The 24426-nt window shown below is 42.1% G+C and overlaps 1 protein-coding gene across 3 annotated transcripts in view; it reads left to right on the plus strand.

Moving 5' to 3' along the window:
* GLRA1 (glycine receptor alpha 1) overlaps positions 1–23366 on the plus strand; it is a 123982-nt gene extending 100616 nt beyond the window's left edge. For 2 of the 3 annotated variants that reach the window (XM_075274893.1, XM_075274896.1), the window contains 6 exons: positions 281–504; positions 880–962; positions 1377–1514; positions 1742–1956; positions 4923–5069; positions 22834–23366. In XM_075274893.1, the coding sequence (XP_075130994.1) occupies positions 281–504; positions 880–962; positions 1377–1514; positions 1742–1956; positions 4923–5069; positions 22834–23148 (1122 nt within the window). In that variant the 3' untranslated portion in view covers positions 23149–23366. The remainder of the gene's footprint in view (positions 1–280; positions 505–879; positions 963–1376; positions 1515–1741; positions 1957–4922; positions 5070–22833) is intronic. The other variant, XM_075274894.1, reaches the window with a different exon arrangement.
* The last annotated feature ends 1060 nt before the right edge of the window (positions 23367–24426 follow it).

Below are 24426 nucleotides of genomic sequence, written 5' to 3' on the forward strand. Positions count from 1 at the left end.
CAACCTTCTGAAACTTTGTACAGGGTTAGAAACAGACCGAAAAACAAGCCGACCATCCTACAGGCGGAGAAAAGAAGCTGCACATTCTTGTTAAAAAAAAAAAAAAAAAAAAAACAAAAACTGAAAATAAAGACAATCATTTATAGATTATTTCTGATGTGATGAGAAGTGTGGACTATTTCATGTAGTATGTGTCTAGAATTATTTTATTTTTTTATTTTTATTAATTTGTATAGAAGTTGACTTAGGTTTATTATTTGTTTTTTCTATATTATTTTAGGATTACAGATTAAATATATTTCTACGTCAGCAATGGAATGATCCTCGATTGGCTTACAGTGAATACCCAGATGACTCCTTGGATTTGGACCCCTCTATGTTAGATTCCATCTGGAAGCCAGATTTATTCTTTGCTAATGAAAAGGGGGCAAATTTTCATGAAATCACCACAGACAACAAGCTGCTAAGGATCTTTAAAAATGGGAATGTACTTTATAGTATTCGGTGAGTCCAAATATTATTTTTTCTTACCTGAACGGATAGTGTCAGGACTAATGGAGGTTAAGATATACTATAGTATCATACACAAAGGGTGAATTTTAGATAGCAACAAAATGGTCAAAGGCTTTTCCTTTGGGCCCCAAAGATTGGCAACCCAGCAGCGGAAGTAGAGCAGAAGAAAATTCTACTCCATGTCAATTTCAGTAGTCAAGCGGAGCACTCCTTTACACTGAGCACTATGACTATTGATCTCTAAAATGGCAAGTGGGATGGGTTACTGTGGGCTACTGTTCCTGGTGCTCAGGGCCAATTTTCAATAAAATTAACATTGCATCAATATCTTTTGTAAAAGTAAAACCTTTAATCTTTATTTTCCAGATTAACTTTGACTTTGGCTTGTCCCATGGACCTGAAAAATTTTCCAATGGATGTCCAAACCTGTATCATGCAACTGGAGAGTTGTAAGTTGGACTAGTTTGTAAGATCCTGGCCTACATTTACCTATACTAGTGTTCTAAAATTCCTGATGTTTTGTTAATGTCTAATAGACCTCAGTTAATTAGTAAGTTCTTTCAATGTTTTAGGCAGAAAATTTGCTTACTTTATTTTATTCATTATTTAATTCCATCTTTTTTTTTTATTTAAATTTAGATTTTATTTTTTATTTATTTATTAAATCTAGATTTTATTTTTTAAATAATATTTATATACTTATGTGACTGTTCTTTGATTTTACAAGAATTTAGTTCCCCATATGGAAACGTAGCTGATACATTTCATTTAAAAAAAAAAATAGTAATACAATGACAAATGCAAAAATTTCAAAAAATTGCATCACGTTTGACACAACTAAAAATTTTTCTTCCTTTCCACAGTTGGTTACACTATGAACGATCTTATATTTGAGTGGGAGGAGGTAGGTGCTGTGCAGGTGGCAGAAGGACTTACCCTGCCACAGTTCATCTTGAAGGAAGAGAAGGATCTACGGTATTGTACCAAACACTACAACACTGGTAAGTGTCTGCTGAATTCATCCTCTAGGGTCGGGATGGTCCACAATACCCCTGTGAAGTTATTATTCTACTTCTAATCTGGTCTATAACTGTTAGCCTTTGGTATGAAGCGACATTTGTTCGTAGTTATATTTATGTGCCACATCTGATAAGTATTTAACACTTACTTGCCAGTATATCCTTCAAACCAAGTTACTCAACCCATTCTTTTCATTTTTATATCATAGGAAAATTTACTTGTATTGAAGCTCGCTTCCACTTGGAGAGACAGATGGGTTACTATCTGATCCAAATGTACATTCCCAGTTTACTTATTGTCATCCTCTCTTGGGTGTCCTTCTGGATCAACATGGATGCTGCCCCTGCCAGAGTTGGTCTTGGTATTACCACAGTGCTGACTATGACAACTCAAAGTTCTGGATCTCGAGCGTCTCTACCAAAGGTTTGTACTTTAGGTTTGTACCTACAGAGTGGATAAAAATGGGTCACGGAGACATTTCCTTCTTTAGATTAAATCTATTGTTATCTCTTATTGAACAATGAGGTTGGACACATATTTCTAGCTTATGGCAAATTTATCGGCTTATTATCCTCTTCAGTGATTGGTATCTCACTCCTGGAACGTATTGGATGTAACGATAAATTTTAGTCGGCACATTATTGACCATTACATCACAAAAAAAGAAAAAAAATCTAATACAACTGTTGCTCTATAATTGTTTAGGGATTTTCTAAAGAAGCTTACATGGTTGAAGCCCACCTCCCCAATAACAGTCAATAATGGTAGCTGCAACAAGACTCCTCTTGATGTTTGAAATATCTGGAAAGTTCTTCGGGCCCTTGGGAAATGTTGCTCCCCTCCAAAATCTGACCCAAATCAAAAAGTCCTTGAGATGTCCTCTTCTGTATCTCCATTATACCGTAATCGTGTCTCTCCATTCTGTTTCCAAACGTGAAAACAGCAAATCACTTCCTTAAAGGCTGTCACATTTTCTAGACTTATGAAAGCCAAATCTGTCTGGTTTTGCAGTGATACGATATCCAGCTATAAAATACTGCACAATAAAGTAGATTTGCTGTTTAGAAGTCTTGAGAAGCGGAGCGACAGCGCTTGAGCACTTTTGTTAATGGCAGTCATTTCTTGTTAATCTTGGAGATTGAGGATAAGGAAATTGTTATGGAATAAAATTTTTGATAACTTGATCCAAGAATATCTCTTTTATTTCAATGGAAATAATCTTAGGCAACATCTATTAACATAGTAAAGGGGCTGCATAAAGACCAAATGGGGAACGGATGGAGTAATTCAGTTAAAGAAATAAAAACAACAGTATAACACTAGATTCACACTCCGTATGATGACCAGAACAACAGATAGGTGGACCGCTACATCAGCAGTCATATATGGAGCCTGACAGCCCCCAATATCTATAATGGAATTCGTTGGGTGTCTGCAAACGGAGACTCCAAAACAGACGTGATTGGTGCACAACTAATTTATATGTACAAAGAATTTATAGGTACAAAAAAACCTACAACTTGTTCTGTAAAAAAACAATGCCCAAACAGTTACATAGGAATAACAAATATATGGCTGACTGAATACAATGTGGAAAAAATGGCAAAATTCCTGTGGTTCTTAAAGAGAACCTTTCATGGGTTTGGGCACAGGCAGTTCCTTATACTGCTGGAAAGCCGACAGTGCACAGAATTCAGCGCACTGTCGGCTTTCCCGATCTGTGCCCCTGGTAAAGAGCTATCGGTGCCGGAACTGTAGCACTTTACAGTCAGAAGGGCGTTCCTGACAGTCTGTCAGGAACGTCCTTCTCCACAGCAGCGCCTATAACGCTGTACTGAGAAAGCAGGGGCATTCCTCCTCGCTCACACTGTATAGTGCTATTGGCGCTGCTGTGGAGAAGGACGTTCCTGACAGACTGTCGGGAACGCCCTTCTGACTGTAAAAAGCTACGGTACCGGCACCAATAGCTCTCAGATTGGGGAAAGCCGACAGCGCGCTGAATTCAGCGCACTGTCGGCTTTCCAGCAGTATAAGGAACTGCCTGTGCCCAAACCCATGAAAGGTCCTATTTAAGTACAAAATTGGCTTGGTCCTTTAGGGTTAATATATAAGAACTGTCCCGATATCCATGTTTTCATGTAACTGCATGTGTTCTTATATTTGTCATTATATGTCAATGTTTTTTTTTTTCATTTCTGAGAAATTCGTGTGCGCAACTATTGCTGATCAAAAACTCATTCATTTAATTTTTCCATGTGATCAAATTTCAGGACCATTTCATTGCTGGAGTTCATTCTAATTCTTTGTCATGTCATTCTTCTTATTTCAGTCATCAGATTTCATTGTTTCCTTTCATGTGTTGTGGCCACTCATGGTTATTACCATCTCTCAGGGCAGGAGGATCTGTGCTCTTTCAAGTTCTCAATAAGGCAAGTCTAGAACCAAAACCTTTAGGTATTGATATGTTTGAAGTAAATCCAGTGATACGTCTCCAAAAGTCCACCTCTTTCAGCAGACCACTCTTTATCTAGTCCGGTTTACCTGTGAATGGTTTCCAGTTTCATCAGACTCTATGAGGACCACCGCTCCGGAGTACAATTTTTCTGTGGAATTTTGGTTGATCATTTCATGGAGGTTTCACTGTATCTCAGTTACAGAACATTGCAATCAGACAACCAATAACTGTCTAGATGACGGCCCAAGGTCTGGTTGTGGTCTTTCAGTACTTTAAATGAGACCTTCTGGTATTCACAATTATTTTGCCACTTCCTTGAGTGGAGTTCAGGGTTAAGTCTAATGCCCACAAAATACACAAAATGTAATAATAATAATAATAGGTCTATTGGATTAGAAGGCTGTTGGTAACATCTGTCGCTAGTTTCAAAGTAGAAGCCCCAATAGATATGAAAATAAGATAAAAGTTGGTGATAATTATTAAAAACATATATGCATTTAGTTGTCTACAGTGTCTCCAGAATAGAAAAATTGCCTGATAGTGCGGTAAGTTTGTATACTGTAAATTCACTTAGCCAAGATGGGTGGTTAGAACCAAGAGCTGAAAAAAACACTAGAAGTCTCAATGGGAGATATATTCAATAGCCATTTGACAACCTTATGAGTATGGGACCTTCCAACTCTTTCCTAAAAGATTTGAAAAGAGGCCTCTCAGAAACAGTGCCACTCTTGTGTGTGGCTCTCTCGGGTATTGCAGGTCAACAGTATCCTATGTTAATATTTATTAGCACAGCATAGGACACACTTAATGTCATCATTTATTCAGTTCTTGATGTTCTCTATGTGGAAGGTAATTTCAATGCAATATGGCGACAATGGCGATATGTAAATTATTAACATACAAATTTAATCAATTTTTTTACCTTATGTTACAGGTGTCTTATGTGAAAGCTATTGATATATGGATGGCAGTCTGCTTACTTTTTGTCTTTTCTGCCCTATTGGAATATGCAGCTGTCAACTTTGTATCTCGACAGCACAAGGAACTTTTACGTTTCAGGAGGAGGAGACGACATCACAAGGTAACCATCATATATGATAGATAGTAGTTTGGAGTGAATTGTGCCTTAAAGAATAAAGGGCACATCCTGGGCAAAACTGGTAGAGCGTGCTTGAGGAGACAGAGCCGCTTCCATCAGTGATCTTTGTTGTGCCGCTCACTGTTCAGAATTAGTTTTACCAGTCATGTTCCTTTAATGTGGTTGTCCATGTCTATGGCCATATAAAATTATTAAAGCGGTTTGTATTTTACTAATAACATTCCCCAGGATAGATCATCAATATTAGTTCGGTAAGGGTCCATCACCTGGTGGTATCTGATCGGTGGAGAGCCAACACTTGGCTCCTGCACCAATCATTTGCTTAGGACACATGCTGAGCCTGACAGTCTACAGTGTACACAGCGAGAAGGAGGTGGCTCTGTACATTGTATAGTGGCATTATTGCTGCTCTGTTCCCATTGGAAGCTGAGATAGAATATTGTTGTTTGTCAGTACACAATTATGGAGTTAGTTGCTTCCAGTTCCATACCTTGTACAGTACCAGCTTATCAGCTGATCGGTGCAGGAACCGAGTGTCAGCTCCCAGCAATCAGATAGTGATGGTCTGTCCTAACTTTAAAATATCCAGTAAAGCACCTTTAAACCTACCAATAATTATTTGATAAAAATTCGGCCTAGTGCACCTGTATATCTAAACAAAATGGCTGCAGTCAAGGACATACTATAGGCAACTACAGATGAGCGAGTAGTATTCAATCGAGTAGGTAATCAATCGAATACTACGGTATTTGAAATACTCGTACTCGGTCGAATACCACGCAGTAAACGCAATTAAAATTCTATTCCCATCCCGCCTTCCCTGGCGCTTTTTTTTACACCAATAACTATGCAGGGGAGGTGGGCCAGGAACTAGGACAACGTAGGCATTAAAAAAAAAAAACGTATACGGTAGAGATGAGCAAGTAGTGAAATATTCGAAAATTTGAAATTCGATTCGAGTAGACCTCAATATTCGACTACTCGATCGAATACTACTCGCTCATCTCTATAGGCAACGCATGCCATTACTATGAGGCCTAGGGGGAACTAGCTCAAAGTAGCCATATTTCCTTCCTTACAGGGCAGCTGAGCAGATCTCTACCTTTCCACAATGGCAGCAAAATTGTGAGGTGCAGATAGTTTGACTGTCCTTTAGCTGAGAAGGGAGTAAGACTCCTTGTCCCTGAATGAAGGAGTCCCCATTTTGACTTGTGCTATGGATTTTCTATATACACCACAGCAACATGGTACCATGAACCATAAAATAACACGTCTAAGCGTATTTTCTTATGCCTTCTGTTACTACCTCTTTTTTTAACTACATCAGCTTTGTGAATAAATTTGGCTTCCATTCCTTCTTCCAAATGGAGCATGTTCCTACATACAGTGATTGGACATTCTCCGACTGTTATGAAAAAACAGCACCTCTTAGACGTCACAAAGGTTTTCTAGAATTGCTTTTCGAGGCGTATTTACTAAATCAGACATGTCGGAGTCATTACCACAGTACAACACCTCATCATTAAGTTAGCTTTTATAGCAGTCATTGGACAAAATATACCCTTACCTACAAATTGATTCCCTACATTTCCTCATTTGCATACAATGTTTATGACATAGTAATGCTAGAATTTGCAACAAAATTAAAAAGTAAAGGATTATATGAAAAGATCAAGAAACTATGTAGTATATCTTGTTAGATGAAATGTCCCTCTCCTGCCTGCTAAGCTGTTTCACTGAAAGATTACATTACATAGACGTCTATGGAGAGGGTGTAGACTTTAGCAACACTGCACATTATAGATATAAATTAAGCTCTGGTGAAATAGAAATCTTACAAGTATGTCATTATGCTTTTCATTCCTTCTTCTTCTTCCTCCCCTCTCCATAGACGTCTATGAACTGCAGTCTTGACTTCTGAGAGAATGGTTCTAAGCAGTGAATTGAGCAATTGAGCAGTCAGGGGAGGTGATAATAGGAGATAGAAGCACTGCCCTCTCATAAGATATATGTTTCTTTTATTTGCCTGAACTATTTACAAAGAAAAATTGAGACGGCAGGTACTGTGAGGCCACCCTTACAGAAATCTCTTGGGTAGGCCTAATGTTTCTGCCTCTGTTCCATATAATTGTATTGTAAAATAACATGGGCCCTTCCTGACAGCTTTCATGTAACAGGAAGTGTGAGCGGCCTCTTACCGTCTGGTATACATCGGTTGTGTGCAAACCCTGCGGCCATCTCCGGCATAAAAAGGCTAATGTTATACTTAATAGATTTCTCGGAGAGAACAGAATAATTGATGTTATTCATTACTGTAGCGCTGCAGAGCGCTGATCCCACTAATCACACAATGAAAATACTATTGCGGCCTTTATTTTAATTCCAGAGAAAAATTGCTCTGCAGAGGTAATTCTGTATAAAAGGAAACATGATCTATCTCCAACCACAACTCCGATGATAGGTCAGCCACGATTACAATCTCTATGGCAATGGAATGAATAAAAATAATAGCTGCGTCATAATAATATACGGCTCTTTTGCCACCATCCATAGCTCAAAAATATCTCTGCCAACTAAGGAAAGCCATTGTACTTTCCATTATGTACAAGGACCCCTCTAATGTAAGTATCCACTTACTGCGTATCCCACATTGTCTCTTATCTCCCAGGGGCTGCCTCATTAAAGGGCACCTTTAATGGTAACATCCTATACTAACCCCCCTCTACCTCATTATACTTACCTGTCTTCCAGGCAGGGGAGGTCACGGGATGTCACTTCTTCTGGCATCTCCTCTTCTTGACATCTGCCGGCCACCCATGCCTGTGTAACAGAGCCAGAGTGACCTCCCATGCCCAAAACATCCTGCCGAAAGACAGGTAAGTATGATGGGATAGGGGGGGGTTTAAGTTAGTTAGGAAGGGCTAGTAGTGGGTGGGCTAGCTAGGGAAACAGGGAGAGGGAGGGAGTGAGAGAGGGAGGGGAAGGGAGTCAGCTATGAGTCGCCCAAGGCATCATGGTAGTTGTAGGAAAACAGAACAGGAAGATAACCATGTAAACAACTGCAGAAATTGGCAGGAGCTCACAGTCAAACCCAGAACTCACTCAAAACACTACTAAAAGTATTTGGGTGCACTTATTAACCTATTGATAGCACTAACAGACCTTTTTTAAAAACTGTAAAATTGAAACAAAGCTTTAGTATCCTGTTGGGCCACGTTTAGCTTGTATACAATGTAATGTTACCCATAGATGTTGCATCTAAGCCTGTAGATCTTGCACACTTGCAGGTTGCTGAAGCTGATCTCATAAATTCTTAAAGGGATTTACTCATCAATCGTACTCTCACTAGCTTTCCTGCTTTCTCTTCTCACATTCTGTATTCGTCCACAAGTTGGGGGAAGGTGATCGTTTGATGGACCGGGCACTATGAAGTACCACACTAGATATAGATTTTTTCCTTTACCATAAAAGATTATTTATTATGTTTACTAGACATCTAACTTAATATAAATGCAAATCAAATAATATGCACAGTTATGATATTATGTATCATGTTATGTAATGTATATTACACTACACAGGGTTGGAGAGGAAAAAAAACTTACATTCTGCAGAGGAGAGAACAGACTTGCAGTAAACCCATAGAGAGATGACAGACACTGTCTTAGCCTTTATCAGTGAGCTGCAATTAGCTGAACTAATTGTCCTGACCACAGAGTTGTACATAACATAGAACTCAGCCCCTCCAGAGAGCAGTGACTCATCCCTCCAACCTGTTATCACAGGACAGGAACAGGACCAAATGAACGATGTGTAAACAATGGGAGGAATAATTTCACATAGCAGGCAAATGAACCAGCATTGCTAAAGCACTGTATTTAGGAAAACCCTGGAATTTACATAAGCTAGCAGTATGGATAGGATCCTTCAGATGGGAATAACCTTTTAAACATTAAGAATTTTATTGAAATTTTTTTCCAAATAATTTGCAACAGAAGAGCACAAGTCAAATAAGAAACAATAATGTGGATACAAAATGAGGGAGGATACGGGGTAAGCGATGGGGAGGACCGGGACGAACAAGGAACAACATAAAGGAGCAGGAGGGGAATGCGGGAAGTGGAGGGAAACAAAATCTCTGTCGAAGCAGAGCCGCATAATCAAATCAAAACAGTAACACAAATCAGATACCATGACTAGAGATGAGCGAATACCATTCGATCGAGTAGGTATTCAACTGAATATCAGGCTATTTGAGATATTCGATTCCTATTGAATACCACGCGGTAAACACAGTGAAAATTTGAATCCCCTCCCACCTTACCTGGCGCTTTTTTTGCACCAATAACTGTGCAGGGAAGTTGGACAGGAAGCAGGAATACGTAGGCATCGAAAAAAAATGTGAAAAAGTCATTGGCTGGCAAAATCAGGTGACCTCGGATTTTTAAGAATAGTGGCAGCCATATTCGTGTCATTTGCGGTTTGGAGTTAGATAGGGAGAGATGTTGTGCTGAGGGCTAGAGAGGATTTAGGTTTGGATAGGCAGGAAAAATTAAAACAAACAGCTCTTTTAAGAGCTAAACTACTTCAACAGTGTATATACACCACTAGTATACAGGGGTGAAGCTGCCCCTTTCGCCGCCCAAGGCGAAGTGCAGAAAGCCGCCCCCCCCCCGCCGGGGAGGGGGCGTGGTTTAGCAGAGGGGGTGTGGCTTAGCAGAGGGGGCGGGGCTTAGCACCGTTCGCCAGCAGAGTGTAAGCAGGCCCGGAGACTGCCTGCGCTCTGCCTGAGCATGCGGGGAGGCTGCTGGAGCAGCGCTGCTCCAGTGGCCTCCCCAAACCACCGCTCGGTTCTAAGCCAGTCTAGGACAGCTTGTCCTGGACTGGCTTAGATTAGCAAAAATGCCGCCCTCCCTGAGGACCTGGCATAGCGCCGCATGAAGCGCTCGCTTCAGGTCGCCTCATGGGAGGTGCGGCACTGCTAGTATATACACTTAGCTCCTGCAATTTCACAAAAGCCCTTTTTAGGGCTCAAATTCTCCACCACTGGTATACTCTATATACCTGTCACATAGGGGTGATAAGAAAGCTGTATACTGTCATTTGTATACAAAAATGTGTATACAATCCAGCTGTTTGTCAACTCACTCACTTACTCACTCATTCCTGTATATTGTCATCCGGTATATACGGTAGTATATACGCCCAATATATCTACCATCTGTATACAAAAAAATGAATAAATTTGTATACAATCCATCATTTTGTGAACTCCCTCACTCACACAAAAAAAATTAACATTGCTATACATCTCAAAATGCGCAAGGATAGTGCAAAGGGACGGCGACGAGGCTGGGGGCGTGGAAATGCAGCTGCGGAGCAAGGTTGTGTTCAAGCTACAGCGCATCCAATGGTTACTGGTGAGGGACAGCCAGCATTGCGCTTCTCCACAATCCCTGGCTTGATGACTACATTAAGCAGGGTGCAGGGTACAACATTGACCAGGCCCGAGCACCAGGAACAGGTGCTGCAGTGGCTAGTGGATAACTCTTCCAGCAGCTTTTCTACCAGCCAGTCAGCCACTACCTCCAATCGTCTTCCTAGCCAAGAGTCTGCCCCTCCTTCCTCCCAACATGCCCAATCTTCCCAGCAGAGTCATCCCACCTTTGCCCCTCCCAGGAGCTGTTTTCGGGTCCTTTAACTGTCCCTCACTCAAGTCCCATCACTTCACGAATCCCAAGAGCTACTAGATTACTTTGTGTGTCCTGATGCCCAAACAGTGGAGCATCCGCCATCTCCTGGCGATTTTGTGGTTGTGGCCCCCGCAACCCGTCATTAGTGATGATGACGAGACACAGTTTCCATCATGGCAGGCTGTTGTCATGTGCAGGAGGAGGAGCAGATTGAGGAATTGGAAGAGGAAGTGGTGGACAACAAGGCGACCAACCCGACCTGGGTAGGGGTAATATCTAGAGGGGAAAGCAGCGTAGATCTGGAGGCAAGCGCAGCACCAAAAAGGGTGGCTACAGGCAGAGGCATGTCCAGAAGCAGAGGACAGCTGCTTCACAGAAGCCAGGGCAGACCCAGCAAAAGCCCAAGATGTTCACTGTCCTAGCCACTCGCGAAAAACTCCCCCAAAACACACTGTCAAAATCCTGGAGAGCAACCAATACTGGATTTTTGCAATCCTCCACCCCCGACATAAAAATAAAATATTGTCTTTCATTCCGGAAGAGGGGAGGGCCAATCGCATTCATGATTGCCACAAGCAACTTGTGAAAAATATTATGTAAATGTTTCCATCAACTCTTGTGGGCGACAGAGAGGACAGTTCCTCCAACAGGCTAAAAACTGCCATCCGGTCCACACTCTCCAAGGTCTGGGACACCTTAATGGCACCCTCTCGCCAAACTACCACCACTGAGGGGCCTAGTGTCACCAGGAGGGACAAGTATAGATGCATGTTGCGGGAATACCCTGATCCCTCTGTGCCCTACACTTATTGGGTGTCAAAGTTGGACTTGTGGCTGGAACTTGCGCTTTACGCCTTGGAGGTGCTGTCCTGCCCTGCCACCAGCATTCTATCAGAAAGAGTCTTCAGCGCAGCCGGTGGCATCATCACCGACAAGCGCAGCCATCTGTCAGCTGACAGTGCTGACCGGCTGACGCTGATCAAAATGAACGGCCACTGGACTGACACATCATTTGCATGTCCACCAGTGTCAAGCACCCCAACATGAAGTTGCATGTGTGTTCTGCAGCTCTTCAGTTCCTCCTCCTCTGCCTCCTCCTCCACCATCACAGTTGAAAAACAAAATTTTAAATCACACCATTAAGGCTCACCTCAAGGGCCTAATATTATGCTCCGACAAGGCTCTATTCATCAGAGCATAATATTAGACTCCTACAATCCTCAATTCATCCCAAGAGCCAAAAGCTAAAACTCTGCTGGTTAAAGGCTCAATTCACCCAAAGGGCCAAAAGCACTGCTGGTTAAAGGCTCAACTCACCCCAAGGGCCAAAAACTCTGCTGGTGCAAGACTCAATTCACCCAAAGGGCCAAAAACACTGCTGGTTAAAGGCTCAACTCACCCCAAGGGCCAAAAACTCTGCTGGTGCAAAGCTCAACTCACCCAAAGGGCCAAAAACTATGCTGGTTAGAGGCTCAACTCACCCAAAGTGCCAAAAACTATGCTCGTTAGAGGCTCAACTCACCCAAAGGGCCAAAAACTATGCTGGTTAAAGGCTCAACTCACCCAAAGGGCCTAAGATTCTGCTGGTTAAAGGCTCAACTCACCCAAAGGGCCTAACATTCTGCTGGTTAGAGGCTCAACTCACCCAAAGGGCCTAGCATACTGCTGGTGCAATGTTCAACTCAATTAAAGGTGCACCATTTAGATGGCTTCTTTCCAAACCAAGGGTGATTCCTTTCGGTAAGATGTCATGACTGTTTTCAGCCCTGATTATCCTGGTTGATCTTGTTCAGTAATGAGGCCAGCTCAGCATGAGGATCTTGTACGTTAGGTTGTCCATGCCCACTAATGTGCATGAAGACTCGATCACAATAAATGTTCTTATTTTTCTCCAATTCAATCTATGAATGAACTGCTCTGAAATATGGCCTAGGCCAGGGTAGGGCAATTAATTTTCCCATGGGGCCACATGAGAAATTGTAACGGTTCTAGAGGGCCATGCGCACAGCGGCAAATTTAGCTCCACCCACTTCTCCGCTGACTCTGCCCATTCTCAATCATTTTTCCATGTGCCCCACAAAGTAAAATCCTCCTACTGTCACCCTAACATTATACACCCCCACATTATAATGTTTCCCTCCAAATGTCCCACAGTATTAAGTCCCTCTCCTGGTGCCCCAGTATAAACCAGCAGAAACTAGAGGGGATATTAAACTGGGGGCAAGTAGAGGCAGACATGTCCCCCTCCAGCTACCCCCCATGGTTTAATATCCTCCTTCAGCTGTCCCAGTTTAATGTCCCCTCTCCATGTGCATTCAGTTTAACTGCCCCCCTACATCTGCCCCTAGTTCCCCCTTCTTGCTCACACATGCTGTCTCTTCCCTCTTCTTTATCATCCAGCAGCCTCCATTGCCGGCAGCTTGCAGAAAGCACACAGTCCCGTGTGGCTCCGCCCACTAACGAGTCATAGCCTATCCTGGTGATAGACTGTGATGACATCATCACAGGTCCTTGAAAAAACTTCAACTAGCTATGCGGGCCAGATAGAAGCAGTCAGAGGGCCGGATGTGGCCTGCGGGCCGTACATTGCCCAGGTCTGGCCTAGGCACTGCTGCAATGGCAATCACTGGCTTTTCCTGTTCTGGTTCCAAAGAATCTTGTGCCTTACTTGAAGAAGAGACAATCTTAGTCTGACTGCTGGTTGCTTGTGCTGCAGCATTTGGAGTTGGGTCTGTCAGCCTTGTGATGAACTCTGTGTTTAGATTTGGCTCAGTCACAGCTCCAGAACATGCCTTGGAAGGCAAGGTTTCCTTTAGTGGCTCCATCTCAGCAGGATGATGATGATGAAGCTTGGTTAAATCTGGCGTCGGAAGGGAAAGTGGTTTCTGATCTACATGTAAAGTACTGGAGCATGTTGTTTGGACTATTAACACCTGATCAGAAACCTGTAGAGGTAATGTAGAGTCCGATATTAGAGGACCATTACCGGTAGTAGTGGTTGCAGCCAATTCTCCACCTTTGCGGTCCTCTAATTAAAAGTTACCCCCAGGACTTGATGCCAAAATGTTATTGATTTCCCAATCAAAATCAAGGTCAATGTCTGGGTCCTCAGTCCAATCCACTGCATCAATCCCACACAATCAGATTGATGGTTCTGGAACCACCGTTTTAGGGGCTAACAATTTTAAAGGGGCTAACACTCTGCTGGTGCAAGGCTCAACTCAGCCAAAGGGCAAAAAACTCTGCTGGTGCAAGGCTGAACTAACTTAAAGGGCCTAAAACTCTGCTGGTAAGAGGCTGAAGTCAGTTTCAAGGGCCTTAATCTCTGTTGGTAGGTCAGCTTAAGGGCCTCTAACTTAATTTGGAAGGGCTGACCTCAAAGGCCAGAAAAGTATTTTTTGGAGGTCTCACCACATCACACACACATACACTATGACAGTTAAGGGTATGTACTGTTGGATTTCCCATTGCCTATGCCATCTGTGGTTGTCATGGGCAACGTGATTTAAAGGGGTGTATGCTAATGTTTCTTTAGCTTAAAATTTGTGTTTCTGTCCATACTATTGTGGAGGAAAGAAGTTTTCCAAGTATTTTTCAACTTTCATAGAGGTTCTATTGAGTGTGGAAAGTGTCTAGTTGATAGGCTGTGATATTGAGGTAATACTGGAACTTGGGCATGTTAGATGCCCCCAGACATGCTTCCCCTGCTGTCCCAGTTGCATTCCAGAGGTGTTGGCATCATTTCCTGGGGTGTCATTGTGGACTTGGTGACTCTCCTTAGTCGAATTGTGGTTTCCCCTGAAACGAGCATTTTTTCCCCATAGACTATAATGGAATTCGATATTCGGTCGAATATTGAGGGGCTACTCGAAACAAATATTGAATATCGAATATTTCAATACTCGCTCATCTCTAACCAGGACAAACAAATCAAATGTCATAAAGTATAATAAGGGAGAAGTAAATACATGTGAAAGAAAAAGAATGAAATGAACTTGGTGAAGGCTTTCCAGAACTCAATGAAGAATTGTTTTGGCAAAATTATGGGGACATTTTGGGAGCGATTGAGGAGGCGGGGGAGTATATACATCTTCAGCAGGTTGTGAATAACCTTTTAATTGTCACTTCTGGCAGAGACATTCCTGGGAAAGCCTTGCTGTGTGCAAGGGAGCATTATCCTGCTGAAAAATGCCAGGGGGTAGCCCCACCATGAGAGACAGCAAATTTGGATTTCCTGCACTGCAAGACATTCGCGATAGCTCTTTAGACCAACACACCAGCAGTTAGAGCAGTGTGCAGGTCAAACTATCCTGTCTAGTAGTGGAAAGTCTGGGCAGTCTGGGGTCTGTTCGTCATGTATAACCGTTCTGCTCCCAACATCTTCTAATAGCTAGGTCAGAAAGGCAATTTGTGAAAGCGACCATGCTGTTTCTCTCAGTCTAATGATGTACCTCTTCTCAAAATTTGTTAACCAGGCAAAATGTCTTTTAGTGCATCGTAGAGGCATATCTAGCAGTCAACGTTCTCTCACTAAAATGTACACTACACAAATGTAAGGACCTCTAAGAGCCTTTTGTAGGGCAGATGGGGAAGTGCTATTACATCCTCTTGTGGCAAGATGCAGCATCTAATCAGATATCTAATCATATACGTCATATCATATATACTGTATCTGCCTGAGATATAGCTGCATGCAATCTGACATTTCTATCTGAGTGCATTTTGTTAATGAGTGTATGTATTGTTTTTCATTCTTAGTAGAGATAAGCGAACAGTAAAATGTCCGAGGTTCGATACTCATTTCGAGTAGCCCCTCAATATTAGACTACTCGAATCGAATATCGAACCCTATTATAGTCTATGGGGGGAAAATGCTCGTTTCAGGGGTAGGCAACGTTTGATCAAATTATATTTACCAAGTCCACGAGTGAGGGTCGGGCTGGATCCTCCATGCAGTCTTCTCCTTGCAGCGTCCCCGCGGCGTCTTCCGGCTCTTCAGTCACTCTGCCAGGCATCGGGCCTGGGCAGAGCCGACTGCACATGCCTGCACTACAAGCGGACATGCGCAGTCGGCTCTGCCCAGGCCCGATGCCTGGCAGAGTGAATTCAGAGCCGGAAGACGCCGCGGGGAAGCTGCATGGAGAAGACTTCTAAAGGTAGGAGAAGAGCCAGCATTGATTGGCCGACTGTATAGCATTCAGCCAATCAACGCTGGTTCTGCATCGAACTTTTACATTCGAACAGTGAGTGGTACTCGATCGAGTACGAGTATTTTGAATACCGTAGTATTCGATTGAATACCTACTCGATCGAGTACTACTCGCTCATCTCTAATTCTTAGTCATTTTTAACATAAGAATGCATTTTTTATTTCTGCAGATTTTTTTTAAAAAAATATTCAACATTTTCTTAATCTTTGAGTTTTGATAGTTTTTAGTCCCAGTAGGACTTTCTGAGTCCCCAGATGCCATGCAACAAATCAGCATCCCCAATTACAGAATTTGTGGGGGTCAATGAGGGAAAAGTGTTCTCAAGAATTTCTTAAATGCCAGAGTAGCTGCTTACCATTGCATTTAAAGGGGCTCTATCACTGGGAAAAGTCATTTTGAACTAATCACATGCTTGCATAGCCTTTAGAAAGTCTATTCCACACTTACCTTTAGTATGTAGATTGCCTCAGTGGTTTCTGAATAAGTCCATTTTTATCCATATGCTAATTAGCTTCCAGCCAGCACAGGAAGTTCCCAGCAGCACTCGTCCCTGCTATTATCTCCTATGTGTGTGAGGCAAACAGTAAGCAGGAAGTCAGCAGCAGCAGCAGCCTGTGCATAGGAAACAATAGCAAAGGGGAGTGCACGATGCATTGTGCACCAGTCTAATTAGCATATGAATAGAAACGGACTTATTCAGAAACCACTGAGGCAATCTACATACTAAAGGTAAGTGTGGAATAGCATTTCGAAAGGCTATGCAAGGATGTCATTAGTTAAAAATGACTTTTCCCAGAGATAGAGCCCCTTTAAACATTCCTCCAACCGTTTAGCCTCCTTCTCCCCCAGCACCGCTGCACCCTCCCCATTGATATGCAGTCCATCCCTAGTATAGAACCTGTAGCCCACAGCAAAGTCGGCTCAGTTGTCCAGGAACAGGACTGACAGGACTCCTAGGAGAGATAGTGACAGTCCTGATTACTCCGCCCACACACAGTGATTGAAAGCCTTCACTTCAAACACTGACAGCTGTCAATCATTGTGAATGAGCAGGGTAAGCATTACTCTCACTGTCTCAGGATTTCTCCGCCTTCAAATAACCACGAAAAACAGACGTTTGATGCCGTTTTAGCAAAGTCCGTTTTGAGAACACATTAAATGTGTCTATTCACATGTCTGTTTTGATCATGGTTTCACAGCCATCAAAAAAAACTTACATGCCCTGTCTTGGTCCATGAAAACGGACATACAAAGTGCCATGTGAATAGACCCATTGAAATTCAGGGGTTCTGTAATGGCCATGTGACGGCTGTTTCAAAAACGGTCATCGCATGGCCATTATTCACTGCTATGTAAATAATGGTAGTCCATACACCTACATGGACACACGGGCAATTTTTCATTAGGTCTGTGAAAAACGGCATGGCCATATGCATAAGACCTAACCGAGAAACTTTTCTCCAACTAATATAACCAGCTTCTCTCTCTATTATGTACTGCTCTCAGCTAGCGTGAAAAACAAGACACCCGACAGGTTCCATTCAACTATTTCTAGTGAACTTAATCTTACGTGCTCTTATACAGATACATTACATGTTGTTTTCCACTAAAGAGAACTGAGAAACTACAGAAAATAGCTTGGTAGTGTTTTGGCCATAAAAGCAGCCATGCATCCTAATGGTATATTACAGGAAATGTAAGAAGACCTCAATTTATTTAATCTGTGGTCCAAGATCATTTAGACGGCTCTTTGGATACTCTGACAATGTCATAAAGAAGTGATACAATGAAGTGACGAGATACCAGCATAGCTTCACGTCTTCAGCTCACGTAGGATAACTGACTGCGTATTTCCGCACTACTAAAAGCAAAGATCTAATGTGTTGGTGATAAACATAATGTAGCAATTGCCATTACCTTCATTGTTAAAATGGGATTTCCACCTCCAGGCGACATTGTATTCTTGTGCATGCCGTCCTACAGCTTTTACGAAATTGATGTCTTGAGGCAAAACAAAACAGGGCTGAGTATCTGAGAGAAGCATAAAATATTCTTCATACTTTGGCTGAAAGGGCTTCACACTTTTTGATAATTCTACTAAGTCAAAGTTGTCATTGCAGTCTCACTTCCATATATTTTGCTTTGTATGGGCCAGGGACCTGTAGCCCCATCTGACCACACTTGTCCTTCCAATCTGGGCTCAACCTACAGTGTAGAAATGTCAAGAAATACACAATCCTCACACCGACACATTGTCACCAGCTCTTACTACCTAAGGTAGACAATATTCAGCACAAGACAGGATAACTACCAGGAACATCAGCAGACCACACGACCGAAACAGAACATTTCTCTAAGTAGTTTGTGCTCAACACTCAGGCTCACAATTAGTTCATCATGCTAGACAAAAACAACGGGCTTGGCACAGGTAGAATGTCAGAAAAGCATGGAGGTCTGGTTGGAAGACCCAAAGGAAGATTTCCCTATTGTATCAGAGGCTTTCTGTCTAACATGACTACAAGACAACAGGCTGTAGTGCACAAAGACTGTGTGCGGTACCAAGGGGTCACAGCTACTGCACAGCCAATGGGTGCAACCAGGTTTCTCCTGTTCGGAGAGCCATCGAGCCCCCCCCTTTCCAGACAAAAACAGACCGAGTTAGAAGAGTGCTTATGTGGTGCACATTTCACACAACTCCCCTCCTTTTGCCAAATATGTGCCTTGCTAGCCACTTTCCATAACATATTCATGATAACTCACACCAGTTTTAGGTTGCCGACCTAGGGCCATTTTTCCCAACTCCGATCAAATTAAACCTTTAGGTGATTTAGTAACAGTTTCATAGGACCGCTACGTTATATTGTATAGAGATATACAAGTTGATCCATGGTTGACCAAGTAGTATGAGGGTGTAAGAATCTAAACGTTTTGTGTGCCTGCCTACAGCAACCAATAAGCTGCTCACTTTTCAATCCTAGTCATATATGATAGGCTTGTGTAGGACAATGATCTTCATATTATAGGATGGTATTCATACTATAGGTGAGTTAAAGGGGCTCACCAGGGTCATTTGTTATGTCAGTGGAGATCCAGGAGCAGCGACCTCCATCAATGCCCTCATTGTTGGCAGTTGGTAAAAAAAAAAAAACACCTAGACCCCTTCCCTTCTGATGGGAAACCCACTGGTTTAATATCGCAGTGATTGTGCATGCTCGACCTTTATACAACTGCAGTAAATGGTTTTCAAAGTTTGATTCTTTCGTGTTATGGAAGTCAATGACAAAATCAGGAATGAAAGAGCCTAGTATTTTTCTCAGTGTCGTACTCTTCATATGGGGACATCGGTCATGGCTCTAACTCCTGGACATCCACCAGTGCAGTTTTCCAACATGTCTAAATGAGGTTCTGCTTTACATCATTCCTATTCTGCACCATCGTAGGAACAAAACAATGAGAATGACAGCAATATCACACTCCTCCTGTAGTGGACACCAGTGGCATCTAACAGACTCTATAGAGCAGGGGTCCTCAAACTTTTTAAACAGTGGGCCGGAGGCAGAGCAGGTCGCACAGACATCGGGAGCGGTGCCCTCCAATAGGTAAAGTGAAGTGCGCTTCATGGCCTGGCCCGATCTCCCCAGGAGCTTCATTATAAATGCACGCCTGCCGGCGTTGTCGGCGGGGCCAGACAGAAGTGCTTGGCGGGCCGCAGTTTGAGGACCCCTGCTATAGAGTATAATGGCCAGGATCCATCAGGTTTCTTTCATGGTGTCCATCCTTGTTCTGGACATAATAGCCCTGCATAGTGCGCTGTATCGGCCAGCTATTCTGATAGTCTTAAGTGAGAGAACATTCTGAAAACCTAGGCTAGTAAACTTATCACTGATGGCAGCCATAACATTTTGTGTATTTTCAATCTAATATGGTTTATCTTTCTTTACATACAAATGAAAGGATATGTGTAACCATTTGCTTCCCTGTCTAACTTAAACATATTCATTGTATGTATACAGCTCCTTTGCAGACCTGTATGTCTCCATGGTTACAGACTACAAGCAAACCTCAAAGAGGACCTTTCATGCACTGTCGGCTTTCCCGTTATGTACCCTGGGAGAAGAGATATCCGTGCAAGGGGGTTTCTGACAGCTAGACAGCTGGGAACGACCTTCCTGACAGTCTGTTCGTAGTTCTATACTGTCAGAGGTGGCATTCATACCGCCCTGCCATGACGACCCCCCCCCCCCCAGTACTAGTCTATGACTTCAGCGCACTGACGGCTGTCTATAAAACTGCATGTGCCCAAGGACATGAAAGGTCCTCTTTACTTAGTCATGTGTCACTCTACTTATATTCCTTCTTCTGTCCTCTGTAGGTTACAAAGGAAATAGAGTAACACATATGGCCTTTAAGTCAGAGAATATGTTTTATATGCATAATCAAATTCCTGTAATCTGGGCAAAAATTTCCTGGTCTGAAAAATGCAAACAGGGCTAAGGCCAGATATAGCTGTGATCACAGTTTGGAAACTGCAGTTTGCATTAAAACCATCTAGTGTATGGTTTTCTTCTGCTTTGTGATTGTTGGGTCCATGAATTCCAGATTAAAGGAATTTCCATGTAAATATGTACCAAAATACTTAACAGTGTCATCTTTTTCCTACACTTTTGCCCAGGTGAGGAAAGGGAATATTTTTGCAGGGTGCATAGGTAAATGGAGGGTGAAGGGAGGGTGGGCGGCAGAGGCAAACCAGGGGATATGAGTAATTAAATACTGAGAAGGAGATTTTTTTTAAGGACAATCCTATAATTTGACATTATAAGAAATGTTCGGTTTAATCATATATGTCCATTGAAGAAAAAAAATATTTTTTTTTTATTCCGTGACTACTGTCCTGTCCTTATGAAAGTGAGTTCCCCATCTTGCCTGTGGGATCAGGAATGAGGATCCCCTGTTTTGCACCTGCATTAGACACGGCACCCCTAAACAAGGCTCCTCTACAAGTAACGTGAACTTCAAAAACTTACAAAGAAGGAGCCATTTGTGCATCCACATTACTAATGTATCCTACTATCTGTAGTCACTATTACACAGGGTATCTAGTAGGCAGCAGCGCCATAGTAGAGATTGTGTAATGGTACAAAACTAGCCCTATGTATTGTAAGGACTTTGGAAACCTTGTCTGATAATCCATGTGTGTAAAGGTCCTATTATTCTGCAAGATTATCAGGCCAATAATAGGCAACAAGTGATCATGGGAAAGTCTGTTACCAATAATGGGTCCCACATTTTTCATCGATCAGTGCTTGCTATGCCTGAACATTGGGCAAGGTTGGGCAACGCTCATAGAGGATGAGCACCAATGAACAAACTAGTATACTGGCTGGTGTAAAGTACTTGGAGGTGGAAAGAGACTCCATGACCTGGACTCTTAAACCATACTCAAGGTCTGACTCCTAAGTCAGAACCCAGTCTAGAACCCCCAAAATAATGGAAATAACTTACCTCTTCTACATCCTGACGTCTCCAGCATCAGGGTTTGGTGTGCCAATGGTACCAGTGGGCCTCCTGGGCAATGGGGCTCAATTACAACGGCGACCACTGGCACCCCTATACTTTCCCTCTGCAGGAAACCCTTAACTGAATTCTTAACAACCTTAGTTGTGAACATTATCCTAAAGTAAAGAGCTTTGGTGACTGCATAAATAGGCCCCAATAATAGAGGCCGCCATATTGAATCTCTGTGCTTTCGTTATGAGATCGATATGGTCTCATTCTAAGTTACTAAAGAGCTAGTAGCATATATTGTTTATTTATTACCAGCCCCATGCCTTTGCATCCGGTGGGCAACATGACCACCGATTTCCAGACATGGTCTCCTTGGTGGAGTTTTTGGACTATTTACCTTTGAAAGGATAGTTAATCTTATTATGAAGAAAGGGAAGGGTTAAGAATTTCTGATTTATAAAGAAAATGCAATTTCGCGAGGTATCTTTACTATTAGATTTGTAATCTCTTTTGTGACATTTGCTCTGTAATATCTCAAGCTGATGCCTTTGCTATGGCAACCCCAGACGGTTCTCAGAGTGTGGTTATTAATTCCCACTTTTGAGGACTGTGTATCATCCGTATTAGCAGGTGTATCAACAAAAATATCAGCTAAAGGCAGATCCAGATATGTATTAGAGACAAGTGTCAGATGTGTCCCTGAAAATTACAGAAACTTTAACAAGAATTAAGAAACTTTTTATTACGCGTTTTAACCAAATGTCGTAACCGTAAGACAGGACTGAACAGCGGTTAAAAGAATATATACAAAATAAGCATAAGACCATACTGGTGTGACATATTGGCCATATACAGAGAAGGATTCCTCCTTAAGAAGATAATGGAGCTATAGTTATCTCTTACAGAAGACTGAGGATTTTTTTGTTTTTTTTTATGTAGATTGTGAACCCCATATAGGGATCACAATGTACAATTTTTTTCCTATCAGTATGTCTTTGTAGAATAGGAGGAAATCCACACAAACACGGGGAGAACATACAAACTCCTTGCAGATGTTGTTCCTGGCAGGATTCAAACCCAGGACTCCAGCGCTGCAAGGCTAACCACTGAGCCACCGTGTTGCCCCTCAGAAGACTGAGTTTAGGCAATGGTTAGGGAAAGATTTGGGTGAATAACATGGACCCAACTTCTTTAGTAGTTTGTAGTCGTCTACAGAAATTTTGAAGGCCTACATTTAGTTTTGTGGATGCCCAAATTGCAGAATAGTTAAGGAAATAGTAGAAAAGAAAGAGAGAGCCTGTTGGAGAGGGTGCAACGTTCCTGTCTTATTTTGAGTAGAGCCCTATGATCAATCTTTTGCAGGAGGATGACACTGGGGAAGGACGATTCAGCTTTGCAGCTTACGGAATGGGTCCTGCATGTCTCCAGGCCAAGGACGGCATCTCTGTGAAAGGGAACAACAACAACAACCCAACAAGCTCCGCACCTCCAGCATCGAAATCTCCTGAAGAGATGCGTAAGCTCTTCATAAGCCGGGCCAAGAAGATTGACAAGGTTTCAAGGATCGGATTCCCTTTGGTTTTTCTTATATTCAACACATTCTACTGGATCATCTACAAGATAGTACGTAGCGAGGATGTCCATAAGCAGTGAACATAAAGTTGGTGAGAGGGTTTGGGGGTGGACAATCTAAGAAAACTTTTGTGTGTAAAGGAAATGAGAAGGAACTGAAGAGATCAGATTAGGAAATTGATCATTTATAAGGAGATATGCAAGTGAAACAATTATCCTTTCTTGTATTCGTGTACCCAACGCATTTCACTGCTATATGTTGGGGACAAGAGGGTTATTTAAAACAAGTAATGAAAAGGGGGGAATATAATGAAAAATAGAAAAAAAGAAAAGGTTCAGCTAGAACGCCATGGAAAAATAATGAATTTTCATAAAAAATATTTAAAAAACTGTATTAAGTCTGTGCAATAGCAATGCAGAAATGCATGATTTTAAGAATGTGGCAATATATATATATATATACATACAAATCCAAGGATTTGGGGCTTTTAAAGTGTATATAGGCCTTAAGATTTACACATGGACAGGGACAGGTCTACTGAGCGGGGATGAATCCAGTCGGTTCTTTGTAAAATACAAGAAAAGTGCCCGGATAATATATGTAAAATATGCAACATATAAATGTCTAACTATAGTATCAATGCACAGAAATGAATAGTAGTCTTAGAAAATATATTGTTTGCTCTTCGTTTATGGACTGGGCTCTGTGAGCCGTGGTTTTAAGGGATGCATAAAAGTCTGGAAAAAATTATGGGATTTATTTTCGAATCCTATGATACCTTTTGACAAGTCCTGACCAAAAATTTTTCATTTTTTTTTACCCAGAAAATGGCCTGGGCATAGAATTACACTAATGCTCAAATCCCAAAGTATCCTGGTGATGGTTATATTATAGTAGACCACCTATCCCCAGCAACGCCCCTATGGAACGGAAAATGAAATTACGTTAAATTCAGGGCCGAAACCAAAAAATCTTTTACTAATTCTAAAGCCACGTAATCTGTTTCCCCCTAAACACTTAGGGACTCCAGATTTCTTAACAAAATTCTATAAGGTTTAAAGGAATGTAGAATGGACCTTTAAAGGGAACCTGCCACCAGGTTATACCCCTATAAACCATTCCTGCCACTTTGTATGATGTTATAGCCAATAGTCCTTGTAGCACCAAATAGATTGTAAAATGAACATATAAAAACTTCTACTCTGTATGCCACTGACTGCTGAAGTGTCCACTGGGTGTATTGGGACCTTGTAAGAGCCCTCTGGAATTTAAGTACACCCAGTGGACACGTACGCCCTCAATAGCATATACGGCACAGGTGTTTTCTATTCACATTTTTCATAGGCGTTTTTCAGTTC

Source organism: Leptodactylus fuscus, chromosome 5 (assembly GCF_031893055.1).
Source record: "Leptodactylus fuscus isolate aLepFus1 chromosome 5, aLepFus1.hap2, whole genome shotgun sequence".
Taxonomy (NCBI): domain Eukaryota; kingdom Metazoa; phylum Chordata; class Amphibia; order Anura; family Leptodactylidae; genus Leptodactylus; species Leptodactylus fuscus.